This window comes from Aotus nancymaae, unplaced genomic scaffold (genome assembly GCF_030222135.1).
Source record: "Aotus nancymaae isolate 86718 unplaced genomic scaffold, 86718_ANA_hifiasm-v0.15.2.pri h1tg000092l, whole genome shotgun sequence".
NCBI lineage: Eukaryota > Metazoa > Chordata > Mammalia > Primates > Aotidae > Aotus > Aotus nancymaae.
The window spans coordinates 4,752,444-4,768,865 of NW_026988507.1; the positions used below are offsets into that span (position 1 = coordinate 4,752,444).

A 16,422-nucleotide genomic window follows, 5' to 3' on the forward strand; every position below is an offset into this window, starting at 1 on the left:
GTCTGGAATGGGGCCTGAGCATAGTTTTTTGTTTTTGTTTTTGTTTTTGTTTTTTTTAAGGTTTAATAAACAGTGAGGGTGGAGGCTCACTGGAGTAGAGAGTGAATGAAAGAGAGCCAGAATGAAATCCTGCAGATCCCGCAAACCCTGCAGCAGGCAGCCTGAGGGATGCACCTGTAAGGAGCATGAATCCAACAGTCCCCAATGGCAAAGACAACTGAACATGTTTAAAAGAACTTACTTCCTAGTAATGTTTGTTTTGACTACTACTTTTCCAGGAACAGTAAGAGTAGAAATAACCTTGATATTGGAATCAGGATCAAATTGTTGAGTGTTTTATATAGCAGGTGATGGCCACTGAGAAATGACCAGACATTTGTGCTCCTGTCCCTGCCCATGGGGAAATGAAATGAGTATTGGCTTCTTTGTCAATGGGATGGAAATCTAAAGGGCACTAGGTCCTTTTGTGGACTGAGCTGTGACTGGATGGTCTTGCTGCCCAGCTGAGTCATGCTGGCCTCAGGTGGCAGATACTCCCCAAAGAGACCCTATTGGGAGGAATGAGGCACTCATGAGCCAACCCTCCTTAGGCTGCATATGAAGCAGCATCATATACACCATCCCTTTACTAAAGCCCCCCAAGGCTCCAGATCTCCTTGATAAACCCCTGTATACCTCCATCAACAGAAGACCCTACTTTTTAATCTACCAAGAATCCTACTGCCAGTATTGCATATGCCCCGACTCCCTCAGCTCCCTCAGCTCTGTCTCCCACTCTGTAACTATGAAATCATTCCAGTGGTCATGTGCATTCTCTCAGAAAGTGCCCACTTTATTCCCTATGTCAACCCTTCTTCTGCCCTTCAAAATATTAATACATAGCACTCATGCATCCTGACCTATATCTGCTTCTAGGTCTACTGTCTATCATGCCCACTGAAATGTCAGTGGGCATGTGCAGGGATTTGATTTTGTTCATAGCAGACGCACTAGCACATAGCAGGCACTTAATGAATGAATGCATTGAATGAACAAACTGAAGGAAACCAGCCAGAAGCTGGAGGATCCCCACCACCTGGGGAATCATCCACTCAGAGGTCCCAGCTGACTCCGACTGCTCACCTCTACACATAACCATCCACTCTCCTTACTTCCAGCTATGCTAGTCTACTTGGGCCTTCAGTACCTCCTGTACAGACGTACCATGATTTATCGTGCTTTACAGATAGTGTTTTTGTTTTTGTCTTTTTATAAATTGAAGGTTTGTGGCAACCCCACATTGAGCCTTTATCAATGCATTTTTCCAACAACATGTACCCACTCTGTGTCTGTGCCACATTTTAGTAATTCTCATATTTCAAATTTTTCATCATTACTGTATCTATTATAGTGGTCTGTGATAAGTGATCTTTGATGTTACTATTGTAATTGCTTTGGGGCAACATGAAGTGCGCCCATATAAGACAGCAAAATTGACTGGGTGCGGTGGCTCACGCCTATAATCCCAACATGTTGGGAGGCCAAGGCGGGCGGATCACCTGAGGTCAGGAGTTCAAGACCAGAGACCAGCCTGACCAACATGGAGAAACCCAGTACCCAGTCTCTACTAAAAAATACAAAATTAGCCGGGCGTGGTAGTGGATGCCTGTAATACCAGCTACCCGGCAGGCTGAGGCAAGAGAATCACTTGAACCCAGGAGGCAGAGGCTGTGGTGAGCCGAGAATGCACCACTGCACTCCAGCCTGGGCAACAAAAGCAAAACTCCATCTCTCAAAACAAAAACAAAAACAGCAAAATTAACAAATGTGTGTGTTCTGACCATTCCACTGATTGGCTATTCCCCCCATCTCTCTGCCTCTCCTCTGCCCTCTATTCCCTGAGATACAACAATAGTAAAATTAGGCCAATTAATAACCCTACAATGGCTTCAAGGTGTTCAAGTGAAAGCAAGACGCACACATCCCTCACTTCAAATGAAAACTAGAAATTATTAAGTTTGGCAAGGAAGGTGCATTGAAAGCTAGGCCTCTTGTGCCAAACAGTTTGCCAAGCTGTGAGTGCAAAGGAAAAGTTATTGAAGGATATTAAAAGTGCTACTCCAGTAAACACACAAGAGATAAAAAGGTGAAACAACCCTATTGCTGATATGGAGAAAGTTTTAATGATCTGGATAGAAGACCAAACCAGCCACAATATTCCCTTAAACCAAAGCCTAATTCAGAGCAAGGTCAGAACTCTCTTCAATTCTATGAAGGCTGAGAGAGGTGAGGAAGATGCAGAAGAAAAGTTTGACACTAGCAGAGGTTGGCTCATGAGGTTTAAGGAAATAAATCATCTCCACGGCATAGAAGTGCAAGGAGAAGCAGCAAGTGCTAATGTGGAAGCGGCAGCAAGTTACCCAGAAGATCTAGCTAAGATCATAGATGCACAACAGACTTTCAAGATAGATGAAACAGCCTCCCACTGGAAGAAGATGCCACCTGGGACTTTCACAGCTAGAGAGGAGAAGTCAACTCCTGGCTTCAAAACTTCCAAGGACAGGCTCGCTCTCTTGTTAGGGGCTAATGCAGCTGGTGACTTCACGTTGAATCCAATGCTCATAATATATTTTAAAAACCCCAGGGCCTTTAAGAATTATGTGAAATCTACTCTGCCTGTACTCTAAATGGAACAACAGAGCCTAGATGACAGCACATCGGTTTATAACATGGTGTACTGAATAATTTTAAGCCCACTATTCAGAAAAAAAATTATTCTTTTAAAAAATTACTACTCATTGGCAATGCATCTGGTAACCCAAGAACTCTGATGGAGATGTACAGAGATTAATATCGTTTTCATGACTATGAACACAATATCCATTCTGTAGCCCATAGATCAAGGAGCCATTTCAACTCTCACATTTTATTATTTAAGAAATACATTTCGTAAGGCTACAGCTGCCATAGATAGTAATTATTTGGCTAGATATTGGCAAAATAACCAGAAATCTTCTGGTAAAGATTCACCATTCTAGATGCCATTAAGAACATTTATAATGCATGGTAGGAGGTCAAGATGTCAACATTAACAGGAGTTCAGGAGAAGTTGATTCTAGCCCTCATGGATGACTCTGAGAGGTTCAAGACTTCATTGGAGGAAGTCACTGCAGATGTGGTTGAAAGAGCAAGAGGAACTAGAAATGAAGCCTGAAGATGTGACTGAACTGCTGTAGTGTCATGATGAAACTTGAAGGAATGAGAAGTTGCTTTTTATGGATCTGCAAAGTGGTTTCTTGAGATGGAATCTACTCCTGGTGAAGACGCTGTCATTATTGAAATGACAACAAAAGATTTAGGATAGTATACAAACTTAGTTGATAAAGCTGTAGCAGAGTTTCAGAGGATTGACTCCGATTGTCAAAGAAGTTCTACTGTGGGTAAAATGCTATCACACAGCATCACATGCTACAGAGAAATCTTTTGTGAAAAGAGTCCACTGATGTGGCAAACTTCATTGTCTTATTTTAAGAAATTTGCATAGCCACCCAAACCTTCAGCAACCACCCTCCTAATCAGTCAGCAGCCATCATCATCGAGGCAAGACCCTCCCTAGCTAAAAGGTTAACACTCTCTAAAGGCTCAGATGACTTCAGCATTTTTAGTAATAAAGTATTAATTAAGGTATGAACTTTTTTTGACAATGCTATGCACCCTCACTGGACTACAGTATAGGATAACCATAAGTTTGCACTAGGAAACAAAAAATTTGTAAGGTTCCCTTTACTGCGATATTTGCTTTCTTGGGGTGGTCTGGAACCTAACCCACAGTGTCTCTGAGGTATTTCTGTACCCAGCAAGAGGCCAGGATAACCCCAGATGGAGAATATACCATGAAGCATTGACAGTTTACTGGTGAGATCAGCCTTTAGCATTACTGCAGGGAGGAGTCCAGGGTCAACATGCTGAAGGAATTATCACGTGTACTCTTCTACCTCACAGACTGCAAACATACTCTTCCAGAATAACCATTTTTTAAAGGATGTTGTGACTAAGCACATTAAAATCTTGTTGCACTTTGACACTTATAAATAAAACAAACTAGTGCTTATAAGCCTGTTAAAATTAGGCTAGAAGACTGGTGGTTTCTTATTCCTGCAATAGAAAGAAGAGTCTGCACCTGTGTCACATGAGGTAGAACCAGAGACTAAGCTTACATTTTCTAACCCATTCTCTTTTTTTCACAGCGCCAAACAAAATAATGCAATTATATCAGTAAAAACCAAATATTTCTGCATCTTTCTAAAAGCTTGCTGCAACTTCATTAATATATACTGTATTTTGCCATCAATCTAAAGACTGATAATAGCCAAATTATGACAGAATTCTTATTCTATGCTTGTCACTTTCTGCCTATGGGGCTTTAGGTAGTTGGCTTAATCTCCCTGAGTGTCATCTTCTTCATCTTTAAAATTGGAGTGTGACAGCCATTCATTTACTCAGTAACTATCTAGTGTCTATCCAGTATCAACAGGAGATAATTCATGAAAATATTCTTAACTTTTCTCACAAAGAGCAACATAAGAATTCTAGTTGGTGCTTTAAGGGAAGAACAGTGGATGCCCTCTTCCCTTCTCCCTGAACTTGAACATTAGGAGTAAAAATGCTTCTGGCTACCAAATCCTGAACTATAGGAAGCAGTTCCGCCTAGAAAGTGATAGGACTGCAATGCAAGCAAGACATGGCCTGGTGAGAAATAATGAGCTGATAGCAAATTCTTGAAGGGAAACACCTGGGAGATGGAGCAATGAGCAAGTGTTTTAGTTTCTTGTTTCACTCAGCCACAGATTCTGCAGGGTCTATGGAAGGCACTGCTAACCTAGTAGTCACCCTGTGTTTTGGAGTACTCCTGTACCATATCAGTGCTGACTCACAATGCTGTGTGTCCTAGATTGAGGGCACCAGGCCCTGGGTGACTGTGCATGATCACAGACGGGAATTCCTGTTCTGTATCTTTTGCTCTCTACACCTGCAATAAGACGACTGACAGAACTCCAGCAGGAAGCACTGCATTTCTGTTCTCTGGCAAACCAGAGGTGCTACTTGATTAGACACGGTTAAAAATCTTATATCAACATATAATGAGAAAAAAAGGTTGTCTGGAACTTGGGGATCATTAATAGCTCTTCCTCTTAATCAGGATATTATTATATCTAAACAAAATATGCATCAGATGAAGATGCCCATATACATAAAAAGGTTTCAGAGCAGTAAAGTGGTGGTGGTGTTATATCCTGCAGTGTCTAAAGACAAGACCCACTGTGGTAGACAGGAATGTTCTGGTTGCTGTAAGAGTTTGCTGCTGAAGGTCTAGGATGTTTTAACAGGCCTCAAAACTATTCAGGCCTCTTAACCCACAGAGGCAGAGATGTTAGATTAACTTGCTTGGCCTTTATTCTTTTTTTTTTTTTTTTTTTTGAGACAGAGTGTGGCTCTGTTGCCCAGGCTGGAGTGCAGTGATGTGATCTCAGCTCACTGCAATCTCTGCCTCCCGGATTCAAGTGATTCTCGTGCCTTAGCCTCCCAAGTAGTTGGGATTCCAGGTGTGCACCATCACACCTGGCTAATTTTTGTATTTTTAGTAGAGGTAGGGTTTCACCATGTTGGCCAGGCTCCTCTCAAACTCCTGACCTCAAGTGATCCACCTGCCTCAGGCTCCCAAAGTGCGGGGATTACAGGCATGAGCCACTGTGCCTACCTGTTCATTGCAACTTCCTAACTCAAGGGCTAGAAACTCTCTCGGGTTTCTAGGGTTCCAGATCTGATTTTTTTAAATGTCTGTCAGAGGCATTTGTATGTCACTTAAGTCAGAAACTGCGATGAATGGAGTCGGGGTGGTGGTAGGAGGAGCTGCATTATTTTGCTGGTGTCACAACAGCTGTTTTCTGATCCCCAACTGCAGCTAGTTAGGCTTCCTGATTCCCCAGGTCCTTAGTGAGCCAGATGACTGGTGGAAATAACTAGGCCTAGTTTAGAACTCACCCCCAAAGGTGAAAATTAAACTTTGTAGTCATGCAGCCAAGAGTCTGATTCAGGGAGAATCAGGTGTAAGTAGGCAAGATGCAACAAGGAAGGGAGTGGGCAGGATGTGTTTAGAACTTTTACTTCAACCACGGGTTGGTGTTTAGGGCTCTATGAATCAGTATGAACAGGTGGCCTGCTTTATCGTAAAAGGATGGGCATTTTTAAAGTAAGTATGTGATTTGTATTATATTGATTATAAAAGGTTTTCTACTCTCAACTTTTATAATTTCTAGGGAGCAGAAAAATACTCTAAGTCCCATATGCATCTGAGCACAAATGAGATGCCGCAGGAACATGATGGTGGTGATATAAGTAACTTCACATGAGGCTGTCACCTGTTGGTTCTGCAATTCCAGACTTTCTATAAAGCGGTTCACAGCAGTGGTTCTCAAAGCAGAAGTAACAAGGAAAGCCACACAAAGCACCTAAAATGTTTGTCATATATATCCTTAAAGATATACATATGATGCTGTAGGCAATGCTAAAATATTTTCTGCATTCTAAAGTCAGAAAAAAATCAGCAGCCAATGTGTAAGTCAGTTCTATAACCATGGTGTAATGATCAGACAAGGGAAGGTTAGCTAGGAAATTTGAGGCTTGTCTTTCTAGTGTGAAAATTAACATTTTTTTTTTTTTGCTTTATTTCAGATGTCTTCTTTAACATCCATTAGTATATGGAGTTCAGTAGATGTGTTAGAATGCTATACATTATGATTCAATGCTGAGAGTACAGTTAGGATAATAGTTAAGAGTGCTGACCTGGCCGGGCGCAGTGGCTCACGCCTGTAATCCTAACACTTTAGGAGGCCAAGGCAGGCGGATCACAAGGTCAGGAGTTCAAGACCATCCTGGCCAACATAGTGAAACCCCGCCTCTACCAAAAATAGAAAAAATTAGCCGGGCCTGGGGACGGGCGCCTGTAATCCCACTTACTCAGGAGGCTAAGGTAGGAGAATTCCTTGAACCCAGGAGGCAGAGGTTGCAGTGAGCCAAGACTGCATCATTACACTCCAGCCCGGAAGGCAGTGTAAGACTCCATCTCAAAAAAAAAAAAAAAGTGCTGACCCATGTGTTCAGCACCTAAGCTCTTACTTTAAAAAAAAATGATGTATTTTATGATGGAGGAGCACAGAGGATCTTAATACATAAATTCAACCTTTATTCTTCTATGTGTCAAATATTAGCCAGAGTTTGGTCTCCAGCCAAAACATGCTAAACGGCTGAATGCCAATGTAACTGATTGGGATGTTTGGCCACCTTACAGTGCACTTTATCTACTGAGCAGCAACTAATATCTCTAAAAAGTGAACAAAATAATCAGATTGTCTGTTCTGTGATACATTTGGTAATTTTTCATAGGCACAATCACTACCAAAAAGAAATACTGCTGAGGACACCGTAAATAACTGATTCTGTGAGTTATATACGTTGATGTGTCATCCTTTCAAGAATAAGAGACCTGGTTCAGTCTTTTCCTCCGCCTTCCTATAACCTGAATTCTGTTGTTCTTCACACTTATACAATGAAATTGGACATGCATTAATTTTGAAAATAGAAATTTTTCTTCTATGTTAGAACATTCAGATCAGTTAAACATTTAAAGTTTGCATTTAAAGAAAATGATAATTGCCTCATTGTATTAATGATGCTATCCAAAGCAAATAATATAGTGTTAAAGTTCCCATATGGGAATTAATTATATCCTGTAGGAACATATCTGTTCTAGATAGTAAATAGTTTATTATTATGAGTAGCAGATACTTATTAAATATCCACTCATATAGAAGTGTATGAGGAAGAAAGCTCACCCATAATCACTGTGTTGCTGCTTCCTCCTGACCCCCACCCCCATAAAAGTTAGATTGTATCACACTGTGGGGGCTGTTGCAATAATGGCTTCCAACGAATCATGCCTCCTACATCCAAGCCACTGAGTAGTGCTCCCATCTGCCCACATTGATTCTGGTTAGGCCATATGACTTACTTCGGCTGATGGGACATTAGCTAACGTGATGCAACCATAGCCTTAAAAATGCATATGCACTGGGGCTTGTCCTTTCTTCTCTTTGGAACTCTGAAACCAACAATCCCGGGCTAGCCTATTTGAAGATGAGACCATGTGGGACAGAGAAGCCTTCCCAGCTGAGCCCCACAGACCAAACCAGGTTTCTAGTTGCCAGATCACCTATCCCCAGTGGAGCTGCCAGCTTACTAGAGTCAGCTGAGCCAGCCCAGCCTGAAGAACCTCTCAGATGACCCAGAGAATGATGAGAAATAATCAATATGAGAAATAAGGTTTGTTGTTTTAAGCCACTATATTTTGATGCAGATTTTAATATAGTAAAAGCTAAGTGATACAATGTCCTCATTTATAAATGCAATTCTAGGGGAGTTGATAGCCTACATAAAACTGTGTAATACTATCATATTGAGTGCATGAAAAAAATAAAAAACAACTTACCCCATATCCCCATAAATACTGCAAAGACGAGGGTTCCAAAACTGTCAAAGATGCACAATTTCTGGAAAATATAAATGACATATAAATGAGTCATATCCTCCACTTATTAGGATTCAGTAAATATGAAATGCTTTGTCTATTCTACAGGCTGAAGATCTTTTTGAAGCTGATGCCTAGTTTAATAAACATATCTACTATATACTTACAGATGAAATTTGATTCTTTTAACAGGAAACAGTCTTTGCTGTATTAACCAGTGTATTTTCCAATGGAGCTTTGCATATCCCAATAAGGAAACAGGTATGCGTCTTGGAATTCCACTGAGTTTAAAGCCTCTATTGAGCTTGAATAACAGCCTCTTATGAGCTGTCATATTGGATTTGAGGAAGTAGTATTGCTCTAGGAATACAATGACCCCTAAGCAACTTTTAGATATATGATTTACATTTTATCATCTTCTCACCCTGGTCAGACAGTAAGTTTCAGGATTCCTGTTTTTCCTGTTAAGAGACATACAAAGCTGAGGTTTATCTTGAGGTGGCTCTCCTCCAGGAGAGCTCTGTTTTCCAAACCCAGTGATGGCTTTTCTAGTATCACTGACAGATGCTTCTATTGGAATAGGATGCACAGGTACTTTTGCTAACATTACAATGAATATAATGATCATGAATGATAAATAACATATCTGGCCAAAGGAGGCTTTATTCACTAGTTCTGCTAAGTTTTATCTCTTTGCTAGTATGAAAGTAGCCTATCTCCCTCATGAGTTCCTGGAAAATATTTCAATTAGTTACTAATTTTTCATTAGTGAGCATTTTTACATTTTCTAAAAAAAAAAAATACTATAAAGATAATGAAAAAAGTGACAAGCATATTATATCTACTCTATGACAGTAAAGACAGGAACTGGGTAGAAAAAGAAGCTATAGGTTAAAAACAAACAAAAAAACAACCACCACCACCAACAACAAAAATACCCTCTTCAAATGTTAAAGAAAATTCAGAGCTGGTTTGAAGTAGAAAATCTACTTTGTTTTAGGTGATTTTTTGGGTTGCTCTTTATACTCATGTAAAGTGGATAAAGCTTCATCTATGTAAAGACATTAGTTATTTTCATAAAAGAATAACTACATTTCTCATCCATCTGATTTTCAAGGCCCCCCAATCATCCATATTGATCGTGATGAGAAAGCAGGCACAATCCTAAATTGTCTGTCATCCAATTATTCTTCTCAGACATCTCAAAGAAAACAGAATAAATGCATGACAGCTCTGGGGAACAAGGCTTTCCACCTACTGCTCCAGTCCAGGGATTCTACAGATCACATATTTCAAATCTTTCAGCTTTGAATCTTATGGAACCGTCTTCTCCAAGTTAACTTTTAATGTTATGCCTTATCCTTTATTGTAAAATTATGATTAAAAAAAAGGTCTCATAAAAAACAGTACTGCATGTTTTAATGCTATTATTGAAGATTCTGTCCAATGCCACTTCCATTTTAGGAATCAATGTAACCTTCTCAGTATTTGACAACACTCTGCTTGCTTTGACACTTCTGCCCACCTACTCCAAAAAGAAAATCCCACCTGTGAATTCTTAGCTCTACTCTGTTGAGAAAAAGTCAACGGGAATGCATCTGTCAGTGCTAGAGGAAAGAATGGGAGCATTAAGAAAGAGCAAGTGTATTGCCAATGTCAAGATCACCCCAGCTGCCTTCCTCAAGGCGAGGGACATGCCTGGCACTCCTATGAGGGGGAGTTAGGCCTGGATGAAGTTTGTATTCTTGCCACATTGTGAGAATCCTGGACCCCTGAGAAAGAATAAGATGGCTGACTTCTTTGCTTTGTTCCATGAACTATGTAAAAACAGGAAGTAAGGGAAAAAGGAAGCAAGGAGCTTACTTGGTGAAGCCTAGCTTAGCTTGCTTGGCAGAATGGCACAGAGAGGGCAAGACAGCTGTGTTAAGAGCAGTCTGAATAGCATACTGCTTTAGTCACATAGAGCAGGAAAGAAAAAAAAGAGCTGCATATGTAGGCATGATGATTTTAAGCAGATAAACCAATTAGAATGTTGGGGGGAAAATGACAATTTGTTATGCTTTCTTCCTGCAAAGAGGCAAAATCAAAATTTTATAACTGTGTTTCTATGAACAAAATATTAGCACTTACCATATTTACCTTTTATCCTGCCAGCTAGAAAGCTAAGAATCTTATTCAATAATCACAAAAACAGTATGAACGCTTATTTTCATAATTGTTTCCTAATTTCCTTGCTCTTGGTTTTATATTTCTATTTTTAATTTTTCAAAAGGTAAGCATATCTGTAAACTAGTGAGTACTCTCTTTCCAAAAGAAAGACTTATACATGAATATATAAATAAATGTATGAAGGAGAAAAATAATTTGCAAACAGAAAAGCCAGAAAAAGCGCTCTTTTTCTTTTCCATTTCAGCCTCTTACTCACATTCTTTTATGTTTCCTTCCCTTTATAAATCACTCTGAAAAGACTCAAGGGATCCTTCAGAAAACTGGAATAGAATTAAAGTTTCATTTTTTTCTCAAAACAATGAAAAAATGCACATAGGGGCATATTTGAAAGTCATGTGCTTAAGGATGAGTAGGTGGAGCAGAAGAAAGAAGAGGTGGGTGTGGGGAGTGTGAAGGAGAGAACTTTTTAAGGAAAATGAAACTTCCACTTGCACCTCTGTAGATGCATCTGCCTTAAAGCCAGTGCTTTGGGATGCAGCTAACTAGTGCCCTTTAGTCCATGAGTCAGCATTACTAGAAGCAGCTTCCCTCTTACTAGCTTCAAGTCTTTTACGCTATGTGATCTACAACAGATATTTATAGAATTTGTGTTGGTTTGGGAGAGGGGGCTTAATTTCTAAATTAAGTGTAAAAATCCATCTGTTGACAACACTCAGCAATCAGCTTAACTAAGTAGTGAAACAATTTTTCAAACACAGAGCTGGATCTGAGTAATGTGCCTGCACCGTCAGCTGGCAAAGAATATGTTAATGGAGAGACATGCAGATTTGTTATAAATTTCTGACTTTTCCAGTTACTAGGTGGGTGACTTTGGGCAGATTATGTGATCTCCCAGATCTCCAGTATTTTACTCTGTAAAATGGAGATAATGCCTGTTCTGCCTATCTCATAGGGTTGTTGTATGTGTCAAAAGTGATAACCACAAGAACTATGCAAAGTATGAAATAGAAAGTGTCATCAGTATAATAGTAATACATTCTGTTAAAATCGGACTTACATGGAGTAGGCTACAATGTTCTAGAGCCACTAATGATTCCTAAACTCTCATGGCAGAACAAGGGGATAGAGAGAAGATCACTGGGGGAAAGTTTATGTCAGAACTGTAAGAAAAATGCTCTGAAGTAAGCTGACCATCTTTCTTTCTGTCCAGAGTTTCTAGTCTGCTTTCAGTAAGCTCCCTCCATTCTTGATGCTCATCCTAAACCTCCCAAATTTTAAGAAGTCATAGAGCTCAGGACAATCTGCATGTATAAGGAGAGTCAAATGTGTTTTCAGGCAATGTTTTAAGGCAAATACCTTTTATCACATACATAAAACCCTTCTCATGCGTAGTTATAGTCTAAATCTGACTGTCAGGGTCTTTAAAATCTAACATAGTTTTGGCATATGTTGAAAGGGGAAAAACAGAAGTACAGATTTCAGGTTTCCTCTTATTTGAATTAAGAAAAATACTTACATAGGTTGAGTATCCCAAATCCAAAGCTTTTTAAGTACTGACATAATGTTCAAAGGAAACACCCAAGGCAGCATTTCAGATTTTGGATTTTTGGATTAAGTATGCTCAACCAGTAAGGCTAAGGCAAATACTCCAAACTCCAAAATCCAAAACACTTTGGATCCCAAGCATTTCACATAAAGAATACTCAACCTGTAGTAGTAAATCCATTAAAAAGTATTTATTTATAAGATAAAACGGGTTTGAGATTTCTGCTTTGATTACTTGAAATACTCAAATAGTTTAGATTCCACTATTACCTCACTGACACTCCATGAGATTTTATCTAAGGTCTTAAATCACAATTTTATTATTTGTAAAAGAGGAATAAAACATTGTATATTAATGTCCAGAATGTTTGGAAAGTTAGTTGAAAAATATGTTTGAATTGCTCAGAGGAAAAAATATACACTATCTATGTTATATCTAAATTATCATTAGGAGAAAAAAATCTTTCATTAGGTATAAATATTGGGAATAGCAAAAATTACCTTTGAAGACTCGCAAGTAATATTGAGTTTCCAGAATGGACAATGCTTATCACACTGAGGACACATTATGATCTTGCCGCCAATATCAGGATGACAAACTTCTTTGCTAAAAAGAGAGAAATAAAACTTAATTTAAAAACATTTGATCAGTTCAAAGCAGCGTGATAAAATCCAATATCCATTCATAATAAGAAACAAAACTAATCTTGTAAAACTAGAAACAGAAGTAAACTTCATTAACCTGATAAAGGCTTGTTACATAAAACTCATTAAAAATCGTACTAAATGGTAAAATGTTGAAAGCATTTTCTTTAGATCAGGAATAAAGCAAAAGATTCTGCTATCACTGTTTCTGTTCAGCTGGAGGTCTCCGCCAGCGTCGTATGTCAAGTAAAATAAGGCCATAAGGATAGGCCAGGAAAAACAGAACTGTTATTACTAACACATTACATGATTATCTATACAGATGACTCAATAGAGCCTAAAGATAAATTATTAGAATTAATAAGTTGAGTAAAGGCCAGGCGCAGTGGCTGACACCTATATAAAAATTGACTTATACCAAGAGCTGTCTAAGCAAATCCCAGCACTTTGGGAGTTTGAGGTGGGTGGATCACTTGAGGTCAAGAGTTCAAGACCAGCCTGGCCAACATGGCAAACCCTTCCTCTACTGAAAAAAAAAAAAAATTTTAGCTGAGCATGGTGGTGCACTCCTGAAATCCCAGCTATTCAGGAGGCTGGGGCAAGAGAATCACTTGAACCTGAGAGGTAGAGATTGCAGTGAGCTGAGATCATGCCACTGCACTCTAGCCTGGATGACAGAGTAAGACACTGTCTCAAAAACCAAAACAAAAATAAATTGAGTAAAGTTTTCTGGACGCAAAATCAGTATACAAAATATATATAGGGACACAAAAAGGATTATGTCCCCATATACCTGCAATCATTAGGGAATAATACTTTTTTTGTTTGTTTGGTTTTTGGATTTGTTTTGAGACAGAGTCTTGCCCTGTTGCCAGGCTGGAGTGCAGTGGCGTGATGTCAGCTCACTGCAACCTCTGACTCCCTGTTTCAAACGATTCTCCTGCCTCAGCCTCCTGAGTAGCTGAGATTACAGGCATGCACCATCACGCCCAGCTAATTTTTGTATTTTTTGTAGAGAAAGGTTTCACTATGTTGGCCCGGATGGTCTCGATCTTTTGACCTCGTGATCCACCTGCCTTGGCCTCCCAAAGTGGTGGGATTACAGGTGTGAACCACTGCACCCTGCCAGGATATAATTCAAAAAATACCATTTCAATAGTGTAAAAAATATAAAGTGTACAGGAATAAATCTAATTCAAAATATGTTAAGATTTATATGGAGAAAACAGAATTTCTCTGAAAGGCAGTGAGGAAGACCTACACTGTCATATTCACAGTTTATAATTATCAATATTTAAAGATATCGTTCTCTTCCATTTAATCTATAAATTCAGTGGAAGAGCAAAGGCTCAGAACAGTCAAAATATTTCTGAAGACAAAGGCATTATGGGAGAGGTTAAGAAAAATTGATCAACAGAAGAAAATAAAGAGGTCAGAAACAGACCTCTTGCCTATATAAAAACTGACTTATACCAGAGCTGGCTAAGCAAATTAGTAAAATGAGAACTAACATTTCAATACAATGGGTCTGGTACAACAGGATATCCATATGAACAAACATGAAATTGAACCCCTGATCATATTTTATACAAATCAATTCCAGGTAGAAAATGAGAATGCCAACGTTACCAACTTGTTAGAAAAAAAAATGTAGATAACCTTAGACTAAGGAGAATCTCATAAACAAAAAACCAAAAAGCATAAACCACAAAGAAAAATATTGATACATTCAAGATATTTTAAAAGAATGCCATTAAAAAATAACATTAAAGGGAGAAAAATACAAGCCACAAATTGGTAAAAGTTTTGCAGACATAAAAATGACAAAGGATTATTTGTTAGAGTATTTAAAGAACTCCTAAAGTTAATAGCAAAAAAAAAAAAAAAACCCCAAGTAACGTTGCACGCTGCTCCCTCTAGGAGAAGCCATTCAGATAGACTTGTATGTGGCTAGAACAGGAGTTGTGCAGTTAGGTGGTCTTGCAAATAACTAAGTAAAAACAAATAGGCATGGGAAACATTCTTAGAATAGCTGAATAAAGATCTTGGAAAACGCTCTCCCTCCATAAAAGCAATGAGAACACCAGCAAAAATTGTCAAAGTCAGCCTTTGCAGAACTCTGGAAATTAACCAAGTGCTTAATGTCATCTGAGGAGCATTATTTGAGGAAAACTGGCTAAATCTCTATAAGAATGCTGAGCCCTGTGGCATTTTAACCTGACTGATTTCCATCCCCATCTCCCTAGCTTCATGGTAGCCTTAAAAACCAACAGGCTTATAACTATAGAAGCTGTGAAAAATAGCAGCCTAGCAGCCACTGAAGGGGGAAGTAGTCTAAAGCTACCCAAAAACCCCATCCTCAGAGAAGTCTTAACTATTTGACCTGTCTAGCAGCTCCCCCGAAAAGCTCCATGTTCAGGGTTTGTCACTGTTTTTAAACCTTATACTCAGAGCTCATACTGTGCAAACAGCACTACCACCAAAGTGTCTGTTGAAAGCAATTGGAAAGAATTATTTTATATTGTAGCTCCCTGAGGCAGTGATACCAGTAGAGGTTAACAAGAGGTTAACCAAAGAACTTAAAAGGAAAAATCAGGAAATAAGATGTGCACAGGGGGCTCTAAAAAGCTCCAACATAGGCTAGGCATGGTGGCTCACGCCTGTAATCCCAGCACTTTGGGAGGCCGAGGCGGGTGGACAACTAGGTCAGGAGTTCCAGACCAGCCTGGCCAAGATGGTGAAACCCATCTCTACTAAAAATACAAAAATTAGCCTGGCGTGGTGGTGGGCACCTGTAATCCCAGCTACTTGGGAGGCTGAGGCAGGGAACTGCTTAAACCTGGGAGGTGGAGGTTGTATTCAGCCAAGATCGCACCACTGCACTCCAGCCTGGGTGACAGAGTGAGACGCCATCTCTAAATAAATAAATAAATAAAATAAAATAAAAGCTCCAACATATTCCTGAGATTGCAGAAGGCCATATGCATGTGTAGGAAGTGCACATGGCCAAGAAAGACCTGAGAAAACTAATTGCTCACCTCTGGCTGACTTTGATGTTCTGCACTGGCAAGAAGGAAAAGCTAAGGAAGAGCTGAAAACTGCCTCCTGGAGCATTAAACACATTCCCTGATGTGTTTACTCAAATAGAGCCATGAGACAAAGGCAGATAAATGACAATTACTGGTACTAGGCATTTAATGCTGTCACCAGCTAATCCAATCATTAGCTAACAACAAAACTTATTGAACACAGACTTTAGTGGCCACACATGACAAAGACAAAATTTACAGAAGTAGTTCAAGAAAGTAACTGAACGAAGGGAAGAAGAAGTAGCAGTGATAATAATAGGCCAGGCGCTGTGGCTCACGCCTGTAATCCCAGCTCTTAGGGAGGCAGAGGCGGGAGGATAGCTTGAGCCCAGGAGTTCGAGACCTGCCTGGGCAATATAGTGAGACCCCGTTCTCCACAAAAAGGAAAAAAACAAAAAGACAAAAAAAAAA

General features: G+C 39.4%; 1 protein-coding gene across 2 annotated transcripts in view; it reads right to left on the reverse strand.

The window, feature by feature from the left end:
- Nucleotides 1-16,422, reverse strand: part of ANO6 (anoctamin 6) — a 197,034-nt gene that overhangs the window by 40,617 nt on the left and 139,995 nt on the right. For both annotated transcript variants that reach the window (XM_012459079.3, XM_012459078.3), the window contains 2 exons: nt 12,779-12,884; nt 8,525-8,585 (listed from right to left, as the gene is read on the reverse strand). In XM_012459079.3, the coding sequence (XP_012314502.2) occupies nt 8,525-8,585; nt 12,779-12,884 (167 nt within the window). The remainder of the gene's footprint in view (nt 1-8,524; nt 8,586-12,778; nt 12,885-16,422) is intronic.